This window comes from Anolis carolinensis, chromosome 3 (assembly GCF_035594765.1).
Source record: "Anolis carolinensis isolate JA03-04 chromosome 3, rAnoCar3.1.pri, whole genome shotgun sequence".
NCBI lineage: Eukaryota > Metazoa > Chordata > Lepidosauria > Squamata > Dactyloidae > Anolis > Anolis carolinensis.
Window position 1 is genome coordinate 236,971,033 of NC_085843.1, and position 21,657 is coordinate 236,992,689.

The 21,657-nt window shown below is 39.4% G+C and overlaps 1 protein-coding gene across 7 annotated transcripts; it reads left to right on the forward strand.

The window, feature by feature from the left end:
• Positions 1-261: 261 nt before the first annotated feature.
• On the forward strand, positions 262-21,270 carry sap130 (Sin3A associated protein 130). 7 transcript variants are annotated; one of them, XR_010004680.1, is made up of 21 exons: positions 262-414; positions 3,589-3,703; positions 3,863-4,101; positions 5,666-5,824; positions 6,016-6,127; positions 7,604-7,728; positions 8,535-8,659; positions 9,085-9,235; positions 9,634-9,724; positions 10,085-10,189; positions 10,427-10,568; positions 11,924-12,042; positions 13,249-13,551; positions 14,727-14,901; positions 15,389-15,493; positions 16,424-16,782; positions 17,715-17,963; positions 18,252-18,377; positions 19,070-19,173; positions 19,473-20,170; positions 20,344-20,379. XR_010004680.1 is itself a non-coding variant. In XM_008106479.3 (21 exons), the coding sequence occupies exons 2-21, from the start codon at positions 3,595-3,597 to the stop codon at positions 20,500-20,502; spliced, it is 3,171 nt and encodes a 1,056-aa protein (XP_008104686.2). In that variant the 5' UTR covers positions 262-414; positions 3,589-3,594; the 3' UTR covers positions 20,503-21,270. The 7 variants fall into 7 exon arrangements, 6 of the variants coding, with proteins under 6 accessions (XP_008104686.2, XP_008104687.2, XP_008104688.2 ...); XM_008106479.3 differs by having other exon boundaries at positions 20,057-20,170; positions 20,344-21,270; XM_008106480.3 differs by having other exon boundaries at positions 17,718-17,963; positions 20,057-20,170; positions 20,344-21,270.
• Positions 21,271-21,657: the final 387 nt, after the last annotated feature.

Sequence of the window (21,657 nt, forward strand, 5' to 3'; positions counted from 1 at the left end):
CATCTCCGCCAGAAACTGCTTCTCCCTCCAAAGCCCTTTCCCAAAGCGCTCCAAAAGAAGCCAACCAATCAGGGCCTCGGTAGGCGGAGGGAACACACAAGCGTCCCGCCTTCTTCCGAGGGACCAATCGAGCCTTTTCTGCTTCAGCTAGCGTCTCGCGACATGAAGCAAAGCCAGTCTCAGATCGCGAACTCCAACTCCCAAGAGCCCCTTCGCGACCAGCGTTCCAGCCAATCGCCGCCTCCCGCCACAGTGGGCGGAACTAGCCGGGAGCCAATCGGCGGGAAGCGGGGAGGGGTGCGTCGCTGCGGCAGCGGAAGCAACACTCCCGGACTGAGCCCCCGCGCGGTGTCAGCCCCAAAAGCGGCGCTGGGGGCTTTCGTGAGGGAGATTCCGCCGCAACTCCGGCTGCAGGTAACTGGGCGGAGCGGGAAGCGCCTCGGAGGCAGGGCTCCTTAAAAAGGCGCCTGTGCTTGCCAGCCCGCGCTCGAAAAGGCAAAGCGGAGTAGCAACCGCGCACCTCCTCTTCGAGGTCCCGATTGTCTGAGAGTGCGTTCGCTGTCGCTTTTTTATCCTCGGCCAACATCCGGGTCCCCGGCCTTGCGCGTCTTGTTTCACATAGTGAGAAGGGAGGCGGGTCAACGAGCCATGGTCCGCCTCCCCATTGGCTCTTTACAGGCTTTCTCACTGGTTGGGAGGTGCATTGTATTGGCCAAAAGCAGGGAGAAGGCTACTTGTCATTGGAGGAGAGGCGGGGCTTACTCATGAGCCTGTGGGCGGGGCCTGTTGCTTGGTAGGATGTGTTCGACCATGCTTTGGATTGGCTAGGCGGGAGGAGAGGCTTGCTTCCTATTGGTTGCTGCGGGAGTGGGAGGCTGGGCTAACATAGGCTCGAATGGGCGGAGCTTGCGCCGAGAACCAGAGCTCAGGAGACGCCCCTGCTCGATGCCTTCACTCTTTCGCCCGGATTTGGCAGTAAACGCGTTCTGATCGCAGAGGAGAAAGTTAGACGGGACCGAAATGTGAAGACAGGAGCTGATCCTACGCAACGAAGGTGGGATTAATGGGATCGGCAAGAAAAATGGATGGTGGAAAGAGCCCTTCGGTGCAACTATATCTGGTATGGGCAAACTTGGGCCCTCCAGGTGTTTTGGACTTCCAACTCCTATAATTTCTACCTGCCGGTAGGCTGGTAAGAATTGTGGGAGTTGAAGTCCAAAACACCTGGAGGGCCCAAGTTTGCCTATGCCTGATCTATAGTGTAGAATTAATTCAGTTTGACACCACGTCAGTTACCACAATCCATTGCTACATAATCATGGGAGTTGTAGTTTTGCAAGGTATTCAGCCTACTCTGCCGAACAGTGCCCCTGTCTCACCAGACTACAACTCCCAGGATTCCACAGCATTGAGCCATATTTGTTAAACTCGTGCCAAACTCCATCAATTCATTTGCATGGGGATGATGAATATGTGGCCCTTGAGACTGATCAATTACAGCTCCAATTGTCCCTTAACTGCCTTGGGTATTTGGGGGGAGAATAAATCAAACAATAATAATATAATAATAACTTTATTTTTGTACCCTGCTTCCATCTCCCCGAAGGGACTCGGGGCGGTTTACATGCCCAATCAATATAGTTAAAATATAAAATATGAACATGCTAAGTACACACATGATACATAGAATAATTACTCATGAAAGCCAGCATGGTGTAGTGAAGTATGGGCAAACCTCAGCCCTCCAGGTGTTTTGGATTTCAACTCGCACTACCGGATGTTAGGAATAGTGGGAGTTGAAGTCCAAAACACCTGGAGGGCCGAAGTTTGCCTGTGCTTGGTGTAGTGGTTTGAGTATTAGATTGTGACTCTGGATACTCAAATGTACACTCAGCCATGGAAACCATTTGGGACATGCAAGTCACACTCTTTCAGTCTCAGAAGAGGGCAAAGAAAAACTTGTACTGAACACATCTTGCCAAGGAAGTTTTATCTTAGGGTCACTGTCATGGAACTGTGTACGTCCCAGCTCATTTTGTTAGGCTGTCTCACCCACAGCTTGAGAATATCAATTTTTTGGGTTAGATTTATGAAAGTGGAGCTTAAGGAAACCCTCTCTGGTTTGGATCAGTACATTTGCCTGCCCCTTTGCCCAGGGAAAGGGAGCTATCTTTAGTTTAGGACTATTACCACCAGGGAATCTTGGAAGCAAGACGTGTCTATAGTTGGTCTCAGCGAGATCCATGCTTGGACAAGCCATTTCAAGCCAATACTAATTACTCTGGGAACTCAGAGTATACTGATCTACCGCTGGTCCGTGACAGCCTGTGGAGTTTCCAGCGCCTTCAATGAGGTGTCAGGCCTCACTAGGAGAGACCTGCTCTCTCAGCCTCCAGCCTGATCACCTTGGGCGTTGGGTGCCTCAAAGGCCCCTTTACCAAAGAAAGTGAGCAAGGGAAACTTTCATCTGTCCTTCATCTCCAGAATCATCCATGAGCAATAACAAACAGTTACCTTCAAACTCAAAGTATGGACTTTGTTTTGGGGAAGATAGTGCCTGGGTGGAAATAGGCCCAAGACCAATTAATGAATTGTTATTATTTCTTTAAATAATACCGTGGACATTGATTCTGTTGGGGTTCCTTGCTCAAACAGGAAGGCAAACCAGCATCCCCCAAGCTGATAGAAAGTTAAGACACATTAGCATTAAAGACATTTAAAACATCTTTGGTGTGACAGCAGAGTTACTGTTAAAGAAAATGTGTATAAATATACTAATAAAATAAAATATAAATAAAATATGCTGATTTAGGAACATAGGATAAATGTCTATCCGCTGTCAGTTGTTATACAGCATAGCCAAAAGAAATGTAAACACCCTTAACATCTTACAATTCTGCAAGGGAAATTTACATTTTCCCCTAATAATGTGCAGACTTATGACATGATTAAAGATTCCAATAGTAGTGTCATAAGTTTACAAAATAAACTTTAAATGAGATTTGCAATTCAGTGGTTCAACAATGCTATCAGTGTATTGCTTTGCAGGGACAATGATTTGAACCCGAACTGGAATTTAAGATGGAGTTTGGAAATGTGATTACATCATTATTCAAAAACTCACCATATGGGACATACTGTAGTCTTTTAAATATAGATGGAAGAACTAGGTATTCTGTATATTTCTGAAGTAGAGCCAAATCCTGTGTCTTTAATGTGTGCACCCTCCTCCCATTAAATCGTTTTTTGCAGAGCAGTCTATATCAGTTTTTTTGTGCAGAGCCATCCAAATCATATATTATGTGTGCAGTTTTCTTAATTTCCATATCAAGCACATTTCTACAAGGAAGAAGACTGAATAAAATTCTATTTTTCTCTCTTTCAGGTAGAAATTGAATTTGAATTGAAGTTAAGCTTAGTGAGATATGTTGTCTAGAGTGGAACTAATCATTTCTAGAAGTCTCTGTGGGGTTAACTCAGGATAACCTGATAGAAGTGTGTAGTCAGGTTCAGTTGACTTGGATTCCTTATAAATAAGGTGATTCAAGAGCATGGTTACGTTTTTATCACTCTCTGTGTGGTCCATAGGTGGAAATGAGTTCTCAGCAGTTTCCTCGTTCCGGAGCCCCTTCAACAAATCTAGGACCAGCTCCTCCGATCTCCACAAGCGGATCTACTGGATTGATAAACCCAACAGCAACAGGTAAGGCAGCTACTGGATTTTTTCCTGTGAAATCTGCACTATCAAATAGAGTTATCTGGGCATACATCCCATTGAGATCAAATATCATACTGGTCTATCTTAATCAAACATAATCAAGACATTTCCTTTCCAAAACATTACATCTTTGTCTCTTTTCAGTAGTAAATGATGAACCTAACAGAGAATTGGAAGTTACTCCCAGAGATCATGTGGTCCCAGGTGGCTCCCTCCAGTCTCGTGAAGAGAAGCAAGAAACGGTAGTTGTGCGGCCATATCCACAGGTGCAGATGCTGACTCCACACCATCCAGTGCAGCCCGGTGTTCCAGTCACAGTGGCAGCTCCTCCAGCTCATTTGACTCCAGCAGTGCCACTTTCTTTTCCTGAAGGTCTTATGAAGGTAATGAAGGGTCGTGTTTACACTGGAGATACTGTTTCAGAGTACTGCCAACAGTGAAGTTCACTTGGGCTAAATTTTATTTACAACTCTATTTAGATTTGTTACTTATTTATTTACTTTATTTTTATCCCACCTTTCTCCTGATATAGGGATTCAAGGTGGCTAATAGCAAGCATGACACAATACAACAAAGTAAATGCATGTATATATAACTATAAAAATAATAAAACAATTACATTTTGCCTTATGAAATATAAAATATAATAAAAATTGTTGTAGATGCTATTAAAAATTGTATGTGTTTATACACATATGTGTAGAGTTTAGGGGAAGGGAGCGTGTGGAGGGAGGGGAAGCAATAATACAGCTGCATTGCATTTTATCGAAAATGTAATATCTGCAATACAATGGTGAAAATAAAAATACATTTATAAAAAATTTAAAAACAATCACATCTTTATGTTACGAAGAATGAAAAGAAAAATACAATAAATTTGCAATTAAAACTACAGTCAACAACTACATAGCTCCCCAAAATCCTACTCACACCACCCCCAACAACTTGCCTTTCGTCTTTCTCTAAATGCCTGGGGGGCAGAGGTATGTTTTACAACTAACTCTTTCTTCCTTATAGCGTTTCATTAGCATTTAGAATTTCATTATTATTTTTTAAACTTTGGGACAGAGAAAATTGCAAACATTTATGTCGTATTTTAAATTTTATGACACATTTGTAAATGTAAATCGATGTACCCTGATAAATAAGCTAGACTAGTAGAAAAATTAACTGAAAATATTTAAGAGCTCGCCTGTTTTGTGTGAAGTGAACTGCCCCATAAATGACTTTTGCAACCATGCGGAATCATTCACTGAAACTGTTCTGAGTGGGCAAACTATCCTTGATTTCAAAAATAAATGCATGTGATACAAAATCAAAAACATTTCAAGGAAGTTGAAACATTTGTACATTTATGTCTTACCCAGTATTAATGCTCTCATGTACTAGTTGCTCTACTTATCTAAGATAGTATTTGTTTTAAAAAGATCTATCTTTTCCATTATTTCTCTTCTGAGAATCTATATACAGTAGAGTCTTACTTATCCAAGCCTCACTTATCCAAGCCATTTTTGTAGTCAATGTTTTCAAAATATCATGATATTTTGGTGCTAAATTCGTAAATACAGTAATTACAACATAACATTACTGCGGATTGAACTACTTTTTCTGTCAAATTTGTTGTATAACATGATGTTTTGGTGCTTAATTTGTAAAATCATAACCTAATTTGATGTTTAATAGGCTTTTCCTTAATCCCTCCTTATTATCCAAGATATTCGCTTATCCAAGCTTCTGCCGGCCCGTTTAGCTTGGATAAGTGAGACTCTACTGTATACTGTACAAAGAAATGCAAAATAGTCTATGTAGATTCACTCATGAGTTTTGTACAGAATGTATGCTCCATCCTCCGAGATAAGAAAACTGGTGTGTTCTTGTATTATTTCCATTTCTTCCTTTGCCACAAAATGCAATGAGCAAGCTGTTATATCTTCATGTTCTTTCCAGCCTCCCCTGAAGCCTACAATCCCCAGCCGCCCTATTGCACCAGCTCCACCATCCACTCTTTCTGGTCCCACCAAAGTCCCTGGGCAGGTGACTGTGACAATGGAGAGCAGCATCCCCCAGGCCTCGGCTATTCCTGTAGCAACTATCAGTGGACAACAGGTGAGCATTCTCTACAGCTCAAGTATGATGTTTATTTGTTAAGCCATGAAGATAAAAGGGAAATGGCTGGAAGCCATTCTGCTTAACTCTACCCCAAATTTAATTTGTATCTCCTATGATGATAGTGCAAAATTAAGGTGTTATTTGTGGTTACATAGGAAAAATTCTCATGTAGTTTTTCTTCCCCACAGGGACATCCCAGCAATGTGCACCATATCATGACAACCAATGTTCAGATGTCAATAATCCGGAGTAGTGCTCCTGGGCCACCATTGCACATCGGTGCTTCCCATTTGCCTCGAGGTACTGTATGGAATGATATCTTTTTGAGAATAACGATAATGTGCTCATCTCTTAAGAACAAATTTGGGGCTTTGATAAATAGGTTTCATTCTATGCTTTGAATTATCTAGCAAAGACTATACTGGAGCATTAAGTTTCACCTTGCATTGTATAGCTGTGTTTCTTGGAGAAAATGTTAAGACCTAACTAGGCATACAGTGAGAAATGGTTACTAACAGCGTGTTTCAAAAAGATGGTTCTGATCTGAAATCTCTATATTTCTGTAACCATGAACCACTCATGATTGAGAAGTCTCCCCCCCCACACACACACATACACAATTTTTATAAGGTTTTCAAAAATATACAACTTAAAAACCCATCCCCACAACCTCCTCCACCACGTAGCACCTTTTAAAATATAAATAAAATAAATCAAAATACATAGAAGACATTTAAAACACATTTCTTGTCAAAGGCTTTCATGACCGGAATCACTGGGTTGCTGTGAGTTTTCCGGGCTAGTCCTAGTCATTTGTAAACCAAATCAACAATTGGGCCACACAGTTTACAGAAAACCTACACACATTGGATAGAAACCTGCATAAAAGCTCCAGGTCAAAAAAGCACAATTAAAGCCCTGGCAGACCGTGCCAAAAGAATTTTATGAACCCCACCTCCTTCAGGGTGAACTGAACCAACTAAACTGGGCTCTACAGGCCAATGGATCCTCCACCACAGACATCAGAAAGAGCTGCAAGGCCAAGAATAAGCCACGAGAATAAAGACAAAGATCCACCCAGAGGAAAAGTGTTCTTTACCATACATCAGGGGAACCACTTTACATTCACACCTCAGGCAGACAAGAGTTCTTTCTCCCACCCTGAACATTTCACAGATACATAAACCTCACTTGCCTAGTTTTTGTGTAATTGTAACATGTTGCCATCATGAAATATCCTGCTTTGAAACTTGGTCCATCATTTTGAACCATGCTGTATAGTTCACCAATGCCTCACCCTCTAGCTGTTGGCTGTGCAAACCAGATTTGAAACCAGAAAGTTGCTTTTTTGAGTGGTAAGGATTAAGGATAAACTATCATGAGAGGAGTAGGATTATGGCTGTTTGGGGGTGAAAAGTAAAGTATTGTGTTCCCTCACTTATCGCAGGAGCTAAGTTCCAGGACCGCCCGCAATAAGTGAAAATCTGCGAAGTAGGGACGCTATATTTATTTTAATATTTATATATTATTTTAGTAGTTATACACTATTTTAAGTCTATCAACCAATCGTGTGTTGATAAATCACCTCCTTCTCCTCCCGTTGCCGCTTGGGCTCCTTTCTCTCCCTTTGGCTTCTCCTTCCTCCCTTCCTTAGGCTGTAAATTGTAATTTTTTATGATTAGAGTTTATTGAAAAACGGCGAAACAGTGAATCCGTGAAAAGTGAACCACAGAGTAGTGAGGGAACACTGTAGTGGGAGTTTTTATTTTTCCACAGGTGCAGCAGCAGCTGCTGTGATGTCCAGTTCTAAAGTAACAACAGTCCTGAGACCAGCTTCACAATTGCCAAATGCTGCAGCCGCGCAACCAGCAGTCCAGCACATCATTCATCAACCAATCCAGGCAGGTGACATTTATCTTATGTTGAAGATGAGTTGTTGCTGTGTTAACATTATTGTAGCCTTTTCAGTGGGAATCCACTGAAAAGTGTCTGTTCATTACTGCATCGTTAAATAACCAGGAAAATTTGGTGCCAAATTCTTACAGCTCAAATTCTATTGCAATAAACCTAACTGCAAACCACAGATGAGCTGTTCTTATTAAAAGTTTCTCATTTTATTTAAAATTCTTAGTATGGCTTTCTGGTTTATTTTCATGTAAATAAAATCCTATTACAGTAGAATCTCACTTATCCAACACTCGCTTATCCAACGTTCTGGATTATCCAACGCATTTTTGTAGCCAATGTTTTCAATACATCATGATATTTTGGTGCTAAATTCATAAATACAGTAATTACTACATAGCATTACTGCGCATTGAACTACTTTTTCTGTCACATTTGTTATATAGCATGCTGTTTTGGTGCTTAATTTGTAAAATCATAACCTAATTTGATGTGTAATAGGCTTTTCCTTAATCCCTCCTTATTATCCAACATATTCACTTATCCAACATTCTGCCGGCCCGTTTATGTTGGATAAGTGAGACTCTACTGTATGTACATATCTGTCCTGTGTGCAGGGGAAAATCTCCCAGAGGAAGAAATTACCCCTGGTGATCACACAATTACCTTTCACTCAGCGGAGTCCGTTTCTAAACGTTTAACCATTTCAGTTACCATTTTAATTTTAATTTTTCCCCAAAAAGCAGAATCTGTTTAAAGCTTCAGTTTAAATGATATTGCTGTTTATTCCTTGCCTCTACAGTCCCGGCCTGCTGTGACAACGTCGAGTAATATCCCTCCTGCAGTGGTAGCAACCGTCTCAGCAACAAGGGCTCAGTCACCTGTTATTACTACTACAACAACACATGCTACAGAGTCTACTCTCAGGTAAAGGCTACTGTATGTGGCGTTGAGTAACTCAAATATTTTTTGTCTATTAAAAATATAGTCCTACATGTGTTTATTGGAAAGTAAGTCCCATTTTGTTCCTATCCCTGTATATCTTTCAAATTACAGCCTTAGAATATAAAATATAATATAATATAAAACAGTATATGTAGGTAATGTAGTTGAGGTCCACTTTGCATAAGATAGCAACCATATGGAGACTTTTAAAATGTTCTCTTAAAAGCAGTTGCTTGCTATGCAGATGATTAAAGTACCTTTCACTTGATATGGTCATGTATGTCAAATGGACCCGAGAAATTCTGCATTACTTTTGGTATATTCATATAACACACATCAGTGAGACCACAGTTTCTGCTAGCATTCACTGACTCTTAAGTACTTACAGCAAAATAATCTCTTCCCAGCCGGCCAACTTTGTCAATCCAGCAGCACCCGCCTTCTGCACCTATCAGTATTCAACGTCCTGCACAGCCACGGGATACAGCCACCAGAATCACCTTGCCTTCTCACCCAGCCATAGGAGCACAGAAACAGCAGCTGCACACCATGGCCCAGGTGAATCCTTACAAAGAATTTTTTCAATTATTTTTTTTTTACTCTTGTTATCATGTGTTTTTAAAGTCTGTATACTATAGTGATTACGCACATTTCTGCAAGATAATAAGTCAAACTAGCAGGAAGCATACAAGCAACCCTTCGTTTAACAGTGAATTTTAAATTTATATTCTATCTGTATTTTAATATATGTCCTTGTATAGTATTGGATTTTAATCCTTGCACTATGTATGGTAATATATGTATCTTGTGATTGTGTGTTTTAATGTATGTATTTTATGTTATGTGTTTTAATTGTTGTGCCTCGCCTCACAGTGTGAGGAGAAGCAGGTAACAAATAAAATTGCATTATTGTTGCTATTATTACTACTATTATTGATATACAATTTTTTCTACAGAAAACCATTTTTAGTACTGGCACTCCCGTGGCTGCAGCAACAGTAGCACCTATTTTAGCAACTAATAGCATTCCTTCAGCAACTACAGCTGGTGAGTATTTAGCACATTGTGTGGTATCCTTGTGTAAAAAATAAGAACCTTTGTAAGGGATGACATATCTTGTTAAACTCAATAGCTCTTTGTCTCTCATTTGTTGACTACTATAAGACATTACACAATGCCTTTAACATGATATTTCAGAGAGTAGTCTGACATGGAAAACGTAGACTACCTCAATTACCATGTAAAAGAAGAGAAAGTTTGAGCTTATTCAGGGCTACTAAGCTTTTTGGAGAGGAAGAAGATTTATTTTGGTGGAGACTTAATGTTTGCCTGTTTTGTGATCTACATTTTATTGATCTAAAAGCAACAGATATTGAAGATTAAACCACATATATATCTTTATTTCAGGTTCTGTATCGCATACTCAGGCGCCTACAAGTACGATTGTCACTGTTACAATGCCCTCACACTCATCCCATGCAACTGCTGTGACCACCTCAAACATCCCCGTTGGTGAGAAAAGGCTTGTTCTGAGTCATGCTTTCATTTTATTTGTAATGTTTAATGTGGAACAGCATGGTTAGATACACTTATCACATTTTCATCCCATTCAAAAATACTTACGTTTCCAAATTCCTGTAGTTTTGTGAAAACAACACAGAGGAATTTGACTTGCCAGTTTTCTTTTGGTAAATAGTATCATTTGTTTAGTCCGCATTTCAATAATGAGTGTCTTTTCCAATTGTGCAGCAAAAGTGGTCCCCCAGCAAATCACACACACTTCTCCTCGCATCCAATCTGACTACACTGCAGAGAGGAGTAATCTCATTCCTATATCTGGGCACCGGGCATCTCCAAATCCAGTTGCAATGGAAGCTAGAAATGATAACAGGTAATTGAATAAATTTACTTATATCAGACAAGCTGTGTGCTCTGTATATTGTATGTAAGGATAGTTGCATTCATTAAATTAAATAATTGGATCTCCCACATGATTTTAATATAATAATAACAATAATGATAATGTTTTGTTGATTATTTTGTCTCCTTTCAGATCAAGGTAGGGCACAACAAATACATCTACAAAATCACACATTAAAACATTAAAATGCAACCATGAAAGCATATATTAAAACATATACATATTGAAATACCTGAGACAAAGGTTTAAAACGCATTATAAACTCTTGCATATACACATTGGGAAACCCTTGTAGGTTTTGGAATTGCCAGAGTAGCCAAGGCACATTGATGATCCCTGTTATGGACAGAGTGTATTCTGCAGTTTAGTTCCGAGAAATTATGGCAGCATGGATTATGTCAACTCCTTTTGTATTCAAAAATCAGTTGTGAGGGAATCACAGAAATAAGGGAAAGGGGATGTAATGTTATTCAGTAGATAAGTATGAAGTATTTACACATGCCCATCTGACTGAGAAGTTTGACAGAGAAGAAGTTTCCATTCAGGGTCAATTATCAATATTGCTGTATTACTTTGGATTTTTTAAGGCTGTCCCTAATACCTGTGATTGCATGGCATAGAAATCCAAGTTCATTGGTAACACGCTCATGTACTTTAATCTATCACTTTCACTTGCAGCAGGAGTGGTTGAAGAAAACAGGGAACTGTACTCCATGCTTTTTGGTGATATCATCTGAAAACAAGTTTTTTATATATATATTTTCTTGCTTTGTTTCCCAAGAATCCTGAGAAACAAAGCACATCCCATGGATTTTCTTTGGTCTGCTGGAAAAGAAGCATTGTGACGCAGACCAGGGAAAACCCCTGTGGTTGGATGGAACAACAAAACATTTTTTTAGTTGCTTCCACTGCAAGCAGGAAAATGTGCAGCAACTCACTGCTCTTACTCCATAAATCAATAATGGGCATCAGCACACTGCTCTCACTCCATAAGCCAGTATTCTCAAAGATCACTGGCTGTTCCTGCTGTAAGAAGGTTTGTATATCTGTAGCAAAATAGAATATATACAAACCTTTACATTTTCTCATCTCATCTGTTTACTCTTTTGATTCCACTGTTCTATACTGTTGTGATGAGATGTTTAAGGAGTTGGATGTGAATTAAGAGGCTTTTCACCAGGTTTTATTCCAAAGTAAGAACATTTGGTAAACAAGGAAACCAGAAGAGTGGTTTGAAGTACAGTAAAGTGAAATAATCATTGCTGTAGTGCTTTAAGTGGTTATAACTATAACACTGTTTCTAACACTTATCTTCACTCTTATAGACAGTCAGTGCCTGTTCAATTCCAATACTTCTTACCGACATATCCGCCTTCTTACCCCTTGGCTGCCCACACTTACACACCTATTACCAGCTCTGTGTCCACTATCCGCCAGTATCCTGGTAAGAAATTATTAAGTTTACTGATTTATGAACTGCTTCAGAACAGCCATGAACAGCTGATTTTTTAAAAAGAGAAAACATGGTTCTATGCTCTAGTGGAAAATTACAAGCAAGAAGTGAAGGCCAATGCTGCAATGACATCAGTACTTCACTGGAGATAGCAGTGATGCAAAATCTAACATGCAGTTACTTTGAGAAACAAATGTCTTAATTTGTAATTGGAGAATGTATATCCCAAGGTTCTATCCATTCTTAGTGTAGTGTAAATATCTGCCATCATAATTGTGCTGGATTCCACCGTTGCTCAAACAATAGTGTAGGGAACAATATGGTCCTGAGATAATTCATTGTGAAATAGTCAATTAGTCCCCTTCCCACAAAATTAGAAGTCCGAGTATGAAATGTATGCTTGAGAAATAATTAATTGCTCCAAGGACCTTATGCAACCTCTGTGAAAGTCCAACCATTCTACATTGACATACTCCCCCCCCCCAAAGGATTCAGTGTTAGCTCCTGCTGGTCAGTTCATCAGAATTCAAAAATGCACTATCTGTTTGAAAAATATGTTGCCATATATTATTTCTATAATCCATAGCAATGTAAGAGGCCAGTATCTTTATTTGTGAGATTATGTTAGTTCATGTGTGCTTGCTTACTTGGTATATACTTCATTGGAAATGGGTTTATTGTTTCATGACAAATGGCAAATTGTGGTTGGCCTGAGGACTTTATACTATAATCCTACTGATCTTGTATTACAAATGAATAGTGGCAACCCACATAATACAAGGTGGAGGTGCAGTTTGGGTTCATTTGTGCTGTAATTTTTAGTATACTAAAAGCTGTAATTGTCTGTTGCAAAATGTTAATATATTGTACAATATCAGCTCATTGAAGAAGCTATGTCTCAAAACGTATTTGGATGTCTCAAAACGTATTATCTCTGTTGAGCAGCATAATTGCAGTAACACTCATGAAGGTTGTTATAATGCCGTTTTACCAATACAGAACCACCTTTGTTATGCAAACATCCAAAATTTTAAGAACCAACTTGGGAATTTTATTTAAAACCTTGGTATCTTCAGAAGAACCACAGATGTGCAAATAAACCATTGAGTTTTAAATACTGAATCCCAATATTGCTTGGTAGCAGAGCATAACAAAGTGCTTTGCTTTGTGTTGAACTAATTGAGTATATTGCTCTAGTTTCAGCTCAGGCTCCCAATTCAGCGATAGCAGCTCAGACTGGAGTGGGAGTAGCCTCCACAGTCCATCTGAATCCCATGCAGCTCATGACAGTGGATGCGTCTCATGCCCGGCATATACAAGGCATCCAGTCTGCACCGATTGGTGCTCAAGGGATACAGCCTGCCCCCATCAGTGCACAAGGGATACAGTCAGCACCAATTGGGACCCAGGGGCTCCATCCAGCTGCACCAATTGGCACACAAGGTCTTCAGACTGCACCGTTGAGCACTCAGCAGCCACAGACGGAAAACAAGGCATCAGGTATTTATTTATTGTATTTGACGTACAGGGTGTTTTTTAAAAAATTGACTCAATTTGAAATCGCCATATCTCTGGAACCACAAACCAACCATTAATGAAATTTGTACCACTTGAAAGGCGAGGTACAAAGTTTCAAATGATTACCGCCAGAAGCTTCTCACAGCATACAAGCAGCCCTTAGACTCAGTCATTCAAAAGATGGTGACCCCACAACATAAGCCCTAATGAGATATTCTTCATTGGAAGAGTTATTTTTTAGATTTGTTTCTGCCTCAAAATGGTTAGTAACATTTTATAATTTGATAACTCACGAGACTTTGTAACATTTAGTGTAATTGTAACATGTTGCCAGCGTGAAATATGCTACTTTGAAATTGGATCCATCATTCTGAAACACCCTGTGTTTACACAACAACCAGTCAGCAAGGTTTGTTTCTTGATTAAAATATTTCTTCTCCATGCAGTATCTGAAGATCTTAGGGCTGCTTACAGTAAAATCAATGTAAAACATAAAATAGTAAGAATTTAAAAGATTAAACTTTATTAGGAGATTAGATTAGCTCCCACCCTGGATTCCCTCCGGAAGAATCTGAAAACTTGGATGTTCACAGGTGCCTTCTCATAACTGATAATTGATTGTCTATGTGCTTTACCTAGGCCTTGGCCATTCCATGCACTTCATTATCTTTAGTCGTTCCCATCCCTAGTCACCGAAGAATATGCATTTTCAGATTTCCATTCCTCCTAAAATGGCCCATGGCCTGTGGTGCTTGACCATGGATTGGGATTACTGTCTATGTTTTAAGTTATTTTAACTTTTGTAAGATGTGTTATTATATTGTGATTTTATTGTGTTACTGTTTTTATTGATGTAATACTGTTTTGGACTTGTCCCAGTGTAAGCCGCTCCGAGTTTCTTCCAACTTTATGCACAACATGCTGCCCTCCAATTGTTTTGGACATCAGCTCTCAGAATTTCTGGTCATTGAACAAAGTAGCTAGGGCTTCTGGGAGTTAGAAGCCCAAAGATCTGGAGAACTGTAAGTCGTGCAGGCCTGTTGTAGAGGAAGCACAGAATCAACAGCAATATCCAGACATTTTATTTTGAAAGGAAACCATGTTTGGCTTATTTTTGGTCCCCTATGCTAACTTTGTATACTTGTTCCTCTCACTAGTGGTCTTGACAGATGGAGCTACTATAATGGCCAATCCAATTAGCAATACTTTCAATGCTGCCCCAGCTTCGACTACAGTGGTGCAAACCCATAGCCAGAGTTCTGGTTCTGGCACACCAGCCCAAGGTTCATCCCCCCGCCCAAGCATTCTCCGAAAGAAGCCTACTACAGATGGGTGAGTGAAAATCTAGTTGGGATAATAATAGTTATGACTTGTGTGCTACTGTGCGACAAGCAGCTTCATACTGCTTATCACCCGTATTAGATGTGATTGACATACTAAGGAAACCATGCTGTAAACGTTAATTTAACATTTCTATCATTTGATTGCTTATTTTTTTTAAAAAACTGTAAGTTTTATCTAGAAACTGGATTGTTTCTATCTTTGCTCAGTTTATAAACATTAGTAGATTAAAATTATAAGTGGTTTAGGAAAACAGGAAACTTGAAGTAGTTCAATTACCTGGAGTTTGACAGGTTTGCTTATACTGAGAGTAGACTCATTAGAATCTATGGCATTTGTAAATCATTGCTTTGATTACATTTAATGGTAGTAAATCTGGATCCAGCCTTCTTTTTAAGGAATCGGGATCAATTTGCATGTGGAAATATTAACTATTTAGCATTTAGCTCTGTGGGTTTTTTTGTTTTGTTTTTTGCAGGTTGGCTATTAGGAAAAACCTCATTCCTCCTCAGCCACCTGAGGTTGCTGGCACTCGAGTAGAGAGCTCTATGAGGAGTGCATCTGGATCACCAAGGCCAGCCGGGTAAGACCTTATAGCACAGTGATTAATAAAAGATCCAAGGATTTGGCGATCTGCTGGTTTTCATGCACTACAAAATAGTAAAGACAGTTACTGTATGTACAACTGGTTCTGTGCTGAGCAAACAAATGTTAACTGAAATATGCACATTGCATTCTTGACTGGTGAAGTTGTACAACTTTGCGCTGATTCTTGTTAATTCCCTCCTCCCCAAGCAATTGCATGTTACACACTTTCCAGGTCGTTGTTGCCTTTCTGACTAGTACTGCTGTCTCCCAAATGATTGACTACAATCACTAATAGCCAAATTGCTGTAGAAAGCCACGTATAACAGAAAATGTTAAACTTGCAACAAAAGCAGTCCTCTTTCAGGTAGTAGCCAACCATGGAATATTTCAGAATGTCTTAGCCCATTCTCATTTATTTCCACAGCAGTCAGTCAATCTGTTCTGTGTCCAGCTCTAGTGAAATATATAGTCTTCTTTAACATGATTTGAGGTGTTTTGGCCCTTGAAGTTTTTTCCTCTAAAGATTTTTCATCCTTATTCAAAGCCCTGTTTGTATGGCTTTACTCAGAGAGAATTGCTTGCATGATTGGGATGGAGTTGTGCCACAGAACCTGTTTCTAAACGTTTGAAGTGTTAGAAAACCCAAATCTTAATTTGTAATGCAATGTAGAAAATTTGATTAGAAAGTATTCTGCTGACATCTGTTTAGAAGATTTTGGAACAGACTGTACCTTTTGTTTTCTGTAATGCTTCTTAAAAATAAAAAGTAACAATTGTGGAACATAAAAGAGCTATAGATTTATATTTATTTATAGGAGCAGTATGTTTTCAGCAGATTGCTGAGATTATGTTTTTGATGTTTCCACAAGGTTTTACCTATAACATCTTAAATAAGAAACCTGTCTAACTTTTGCTTTTCCTCTAGTGCCAAACCTAAACCCGAAATTCATGTATCAATGGCCGCTCCAGTAACTGTGTCTGTGGAAGCAGTGTCTATTCAAAGCAACGAGCAACCTCCTATCTCAGTCCCTACTTCTCAGCAGCCGCCTTCTGCCATTCCAACCATAATCACAGCAGCTAGTCCACCTTCCCAACCTGCAACAGCCCTATCAACCATTCCAGGAACAGTTCCAGCTCCTCCACCGACTTCAGCCACAATTGTGGCTGCGCCTCCCCCTCCATCAACAATAAGTGGTGTCCTCTCTACAGTACTGGGCCCGGCGGTGCCAGAGATAAAGATTAAAGAGGAGGTGGAGCCTATGGACATCATGCGACCAGTCTCAGGTAATTCTCTGCTTAACTAATTCACAAAATGAGAGGTGCCTGAATTGTTTTTTAGAATTAGTCAGAGCATCTCCTGAAAAGTAGCGTGTAACATGAAACCGTTTTTTTCGTAATTCTACATGTATCTTTAGAACTACTATGCTATTGTATTTGATTTCAAAATGAAGCGCCACAGTCTAATAGCATGGGCATAGATTAGAATGTCTGGGAGGGCCTTTTTGGTGGCTTCTCCCAGACTTTGGAACTCTTCTCCCAAGAAGAGACCAGGATGGCAAACAAGTAAAGACCTTTCTTTGCTATTAGGCATTTGGGGGAAGATGAGGATGAGGAGGTTGTGAGTGGGACTTTGGGGGGGATGATGAATTTTAAACTAACATTTATTGTATTTTAACTTTATATCCACACACTAATATTTTTTTAATTTTATATTTGCTTTGTTTTAAATGGTCATTAGATTATTTGGTTGTTAACTGCATCAGGTCCCCATGGTGAGAAATGCAGGGTATATATAAATATAATAACAACAACAATAGTAGCATGTCAGCAAGAGCGAAATGAGGAAAGCAATTGCACTGGCTCCAAATGATTTGTGTGCTTCTGAATGGAACTCTTTTTTTTACAAAGGACATTTGCTGTAAAGTTGTGTTGTTGTTGTATTTTTTTGCTATAGTAAAAAAACCCAACTTGTCCTTAGTTTAAGGTTAAACTGTTAAAAAATAAATTAAGGAAGGATTTGACACACAGAGACTGTCAAAATCCCTGGAAAGAGAGAGAGAGGCCCTACAGAAACCACATTTTCTAAAGTACAGTATTATATAAATAAGCGATCAGCGCAAGTGACAAACCATACAGCACCTATCAAGTGGAAGGGGAATTATATATAACACCCCCATGGTCTGTTTCCTAAACATGCCCTGCTTCTTGCCTTTCAGCAGTTCCTCCTCTGACTACGAATACTGTGTCTCCATCTCTTACATTGTTGGCCAACAATCTTTCAGTGCTCCCAAGTGACTTGCCACCTGGTGCCTCTCCAAGGAAAAAACCCCGGAAACAGCAGCATGTCATCTCTACTGAGGAAGGGGATATGATGGAGACCAATAGCACTGATGATGAGAAATCTACTACCAAAAGTTTGCTGGTGAAGGCAGAAAAACGCAAGTCACCTCCCAAAGAATATATAGGTGATCATATTTTTTTTCTGAGAAGCACTTTATTTTTTAGTTAGCCACCATCTCCAGAAGATAGTAATCCTTTTTCGCCATATGTTCGGTGTTCATGTCATTATACAGTAAATCAAAGTGAAAATCACTTACCAGTAATGTTGGAAATGATCTGCTCTTTAGTTCAGCCTTTCCCAAGCTGGTCCATGGGCATGGTTGATCCATGTGGCCCTGTCATGGGATTTGTTTTTTCTAGCTCAAATGTACACATTTAAAAGGATTTGTATCTTTTTCTTAACCCTTTCTTAGATGAAGAAGGTGTTAGGTATGTGCCTGTACGTCCACGGCCCCCCATAACACTCCTTCGTCACTATCGAAACCCATGGAAAGCTGCCTATCATCACTTCCAGCGGTACAGTGATGTCAGGGTGAAAGGTACATCTTCCTGTCATTATAATTTGTATGATGTTTCTAAGATATGTAAAAGGTATATCCAAGTGCTTTCTTTGAAACATGTAACCCTTGAAACAAGATGTTCAACACACCCACAAACAAATATTTATACTACAGATGTAGTAATATAGTGTATCTGTTGTTAATAGATTACAGTGATACTTAATTCAATTCACAGGATTTTACTTTCAGGAAATGAGCTTCAAGATATGTGTAGTTATTTTCTCCTGCCAGGTGATTAGTAGGAGTTTCATAAATTATGCTATAAACATTCACATATTTGCTACTTTCCAATTAGGTTTGAATCACAGAATACCACTTTTGAGATTGGTGTGTACTGCCCATGGCTATAAGATATCTATATTTAATCATGTAAAGATTTCAGACAAAAATAATAGTCTCATTCAACTTTGCCATTTTGCATTTAGATTATATAATGTAGCTTTTAGAGAATTTTAAAAACATATTTGACACATGATCCTTATTTCAACATTCCACCAACATCTGTAGTCAAACTTCAGATACCCAGAGGATGAATAACTAATGCACCTCTGTGTAGATTACTAGATGATCCATGTGTTCTCATTATTTTAAAGAAAAGATGACTGAAGTACATGCTAACACTTCCCATACATCATGAGTCACTTTCTTCTCATCTTTGACTTCTATTTTAGAAGAGAAGAAGGCTATGCTGCAAGAGATAGCTAATCAAAAAGGAGTGTCATGCCGTGCACAGGGATGGAAAGTCCATCTCTGCGCAGCACAGTTATTACAGCTGGTAAGTGGGAAAAACTGTTGATTTCATTAAAAATGGGGGAGAAATTACTCTGGCACAAACATTGACCCAGTAAGTCTTTTGAAAATGGATAAATGCGAGTGTGTACTTCTATATATTAGATTTGCCACTAGGTGGGCACATTGTTGGGATTAAATCCCTCACTACAAATAAACTGTCACAGTCAGGCAGATTGAAATCAATTGAACGTGAAGCTTTAGTATAGATGGAGGCTTTGATCCAGGCATAAGAGCTGATGCGGTTTATGTTCGAAACTGGCAAATCCCTCCCTTGGTGCGCAGGTCTGAAGAAGTGTCTGGGATGGTGCCGCTGACTTGAGGAGGCAGCACTGCTCCACATTCCTGGATGCTTCTCTTTCAGGTGGGGGTGAGGTAGGTGCTTTGAATTCTAGCACCAAACTCCCCAAGCCTTTACGTTCCCAGATGATTAATGTGAAATAATCTGGTTACATTGCATATATAAGAGTACAGGGGCTGTCATCAGGTTGTGAAAAGAACCTATAGAATGGATGATGGTTTGGATCCAGGTGGAAGTGGTAAGAGGATGGAGTATTCAGCAGATACAGATTAGTTGTGTGTTGGGGGGAGATATTGTTTTTCTCTGTAGGAGGCATATCTAGGACCCATGTTTTCTCATCCAGTGTTGGGGCAATTCCTGTATTATTTTGAAACATATTTATAGTGCATTGTATGGCAGTTGGAATAAAGATATGCTGATCTCAAGCCAAAAACTGTGTTCTTTCAGCAGTGAATAGTAGTACTGGATCAGTTGGCAGTTTAAAATGAAGGGAGATGTAATTTATGCAGCTTGAAATATGAAGATGTAAAAATGTGGGATGTTCTTTCAAAATCCTAATATCCTGTAGACCAACCTGGAACATGATGTGTTTGAACGACTCACAACCCTACAAGAAGGAATCATCCCCAAGAAAAAGGCAGCAACAGATGATGACTTGCATCGAATAAACGAACTGATACAGGTAGGGGTTTGTTGTCCATTTCTTCCGTAATGCCTATTGCAGTTTTTCTCTCTCTGCAGAGTATATTAAATGGTTTTTTTAAATGTTAACAGAGAGAAGGGAATTGTGAAAGAGACTGATTTGCAGGCATCTGACATGTTCAGCCTTTTTAATGTCAACACCATGTTTTTCAGGGGAACATGCAGAGATGTAAGCTTGTAATGGATCAGATAAGCGAGGCTAGAGAATCTATGCTAAAGGTCTTGGATCATAAAGAACGTGTTCTGAAGCTTCTCAACAAGAACGGAACTGTCAAGAAAGTATCCAAATTGAAGAGAAAAGAAAAGGTCTAGAGCCAGAGCTAATGAGGACTCTGGAAACAAACATTGTACAGAACAGTGTTAAAGCTCTTTTATTTGAGGGGTTTATTTTAGAGAGCTGCATTGGAGTTTAAAAAAAGATGAGTTTCAGAGAAGAACAGTGGATTGATACTTGGAGCCCAGTGACCTTAAGGAATTGTTACTGACCTCTCAAAGGAACAAAAGATTTTTCTCAGGCTCATCCCTGTTTAAACTCTTCACAGTCACATTTTCTTTAGCTCTCTTGATGTGCCAGTGCCTACTAATAGGAACCATTGATGCAAACATAATAGACAGTCCCCCTTCTTCCATTTTACAGTTTTAGAGATAACTCCACAGGTTTGTACAATGGATTCCTGCAACAGACCTCAAGAACCATCAGTTTTGAAACTGTCCTAAGTGTTCAGAATGTTTTGAAGACAACACTACTTCCACCTAGTCGTCTCTGTACCCCTCTTTCGACACTGCAGTGGCTGGAACGACCCTCATAAACCAGTGCATTGCACTGGCAATCCTGCTACATTTAGAATCTTGTGGTTCTGAAGTCTCTAGCTATTAGTTTTAAAAATAATACATTTCAAAGTGATTTGTAGTGTTGTGCAGTGTGTGTGTGTCAGTGCTCTGGGATATTGTTTTCAAAATACAGTCATACAGCACAGTACGTCTGGAGCTGGTGTGATGCCATTCATTGTGTTGCAAACAATTGTGCTATATAACATCCTGAAAACATAAATAAAGGATTTGGAGAATTTTGTATAAGGACAGCTGGTCTAATTTTTTTAGTTAAAAATCACAAAGTGTGTCCTATTAAGACATGGTGTAAAGTATATGCTTTCTTTCAGAATAGTAAAGAAAAGGACAGATGAGTTAAAGATGCAGTTGCTGTGCTTCTTAAATCAAGGTTCAGAGTCAATTTACCTTAACATTGCACAGGAGTAACAGATCTCCATTCTGTATAGTGATGCACAAAATGTCATGCACAAAATCCTAGTCCAGTATGTTCTAATTTGATTTTTTATTTTATTGCACAAAAAGAGCACAACCAAAGCTTTCTTTGCACTGTCTTGTTTTGCACTTCCAAATTAAATACCTCTAAAATTCCCCAAAATGAGAAATACTTGGCTTGCAAATGTATTAATACAACTGCCA

Excerpts from the sequence above, each read along its gene's own strand:
- sap130 (XM_008106479.3), top strand. The coding sequence starts at position 3,595 with ATGAGTTCTCAGCAGTTTCCTCGTTCCGGAGCCCCTTCAACAAATCTA. Across the intron at positions 7,729-8,534 it reads TCATTCATCAACCAATCCAG|TCCCGGCCTGCTGTGACAAC; the intron begins GCAGGTGACATT and ends TTGCCTCTACAG. Across the intron at positions 19,174-20,056 it reads CAGCACAGTTATTACAGCTG|ACCAACCTGGAACATGATGT; the intron begins GTAAGTGGGAAA and ends AATATCCTGTAG.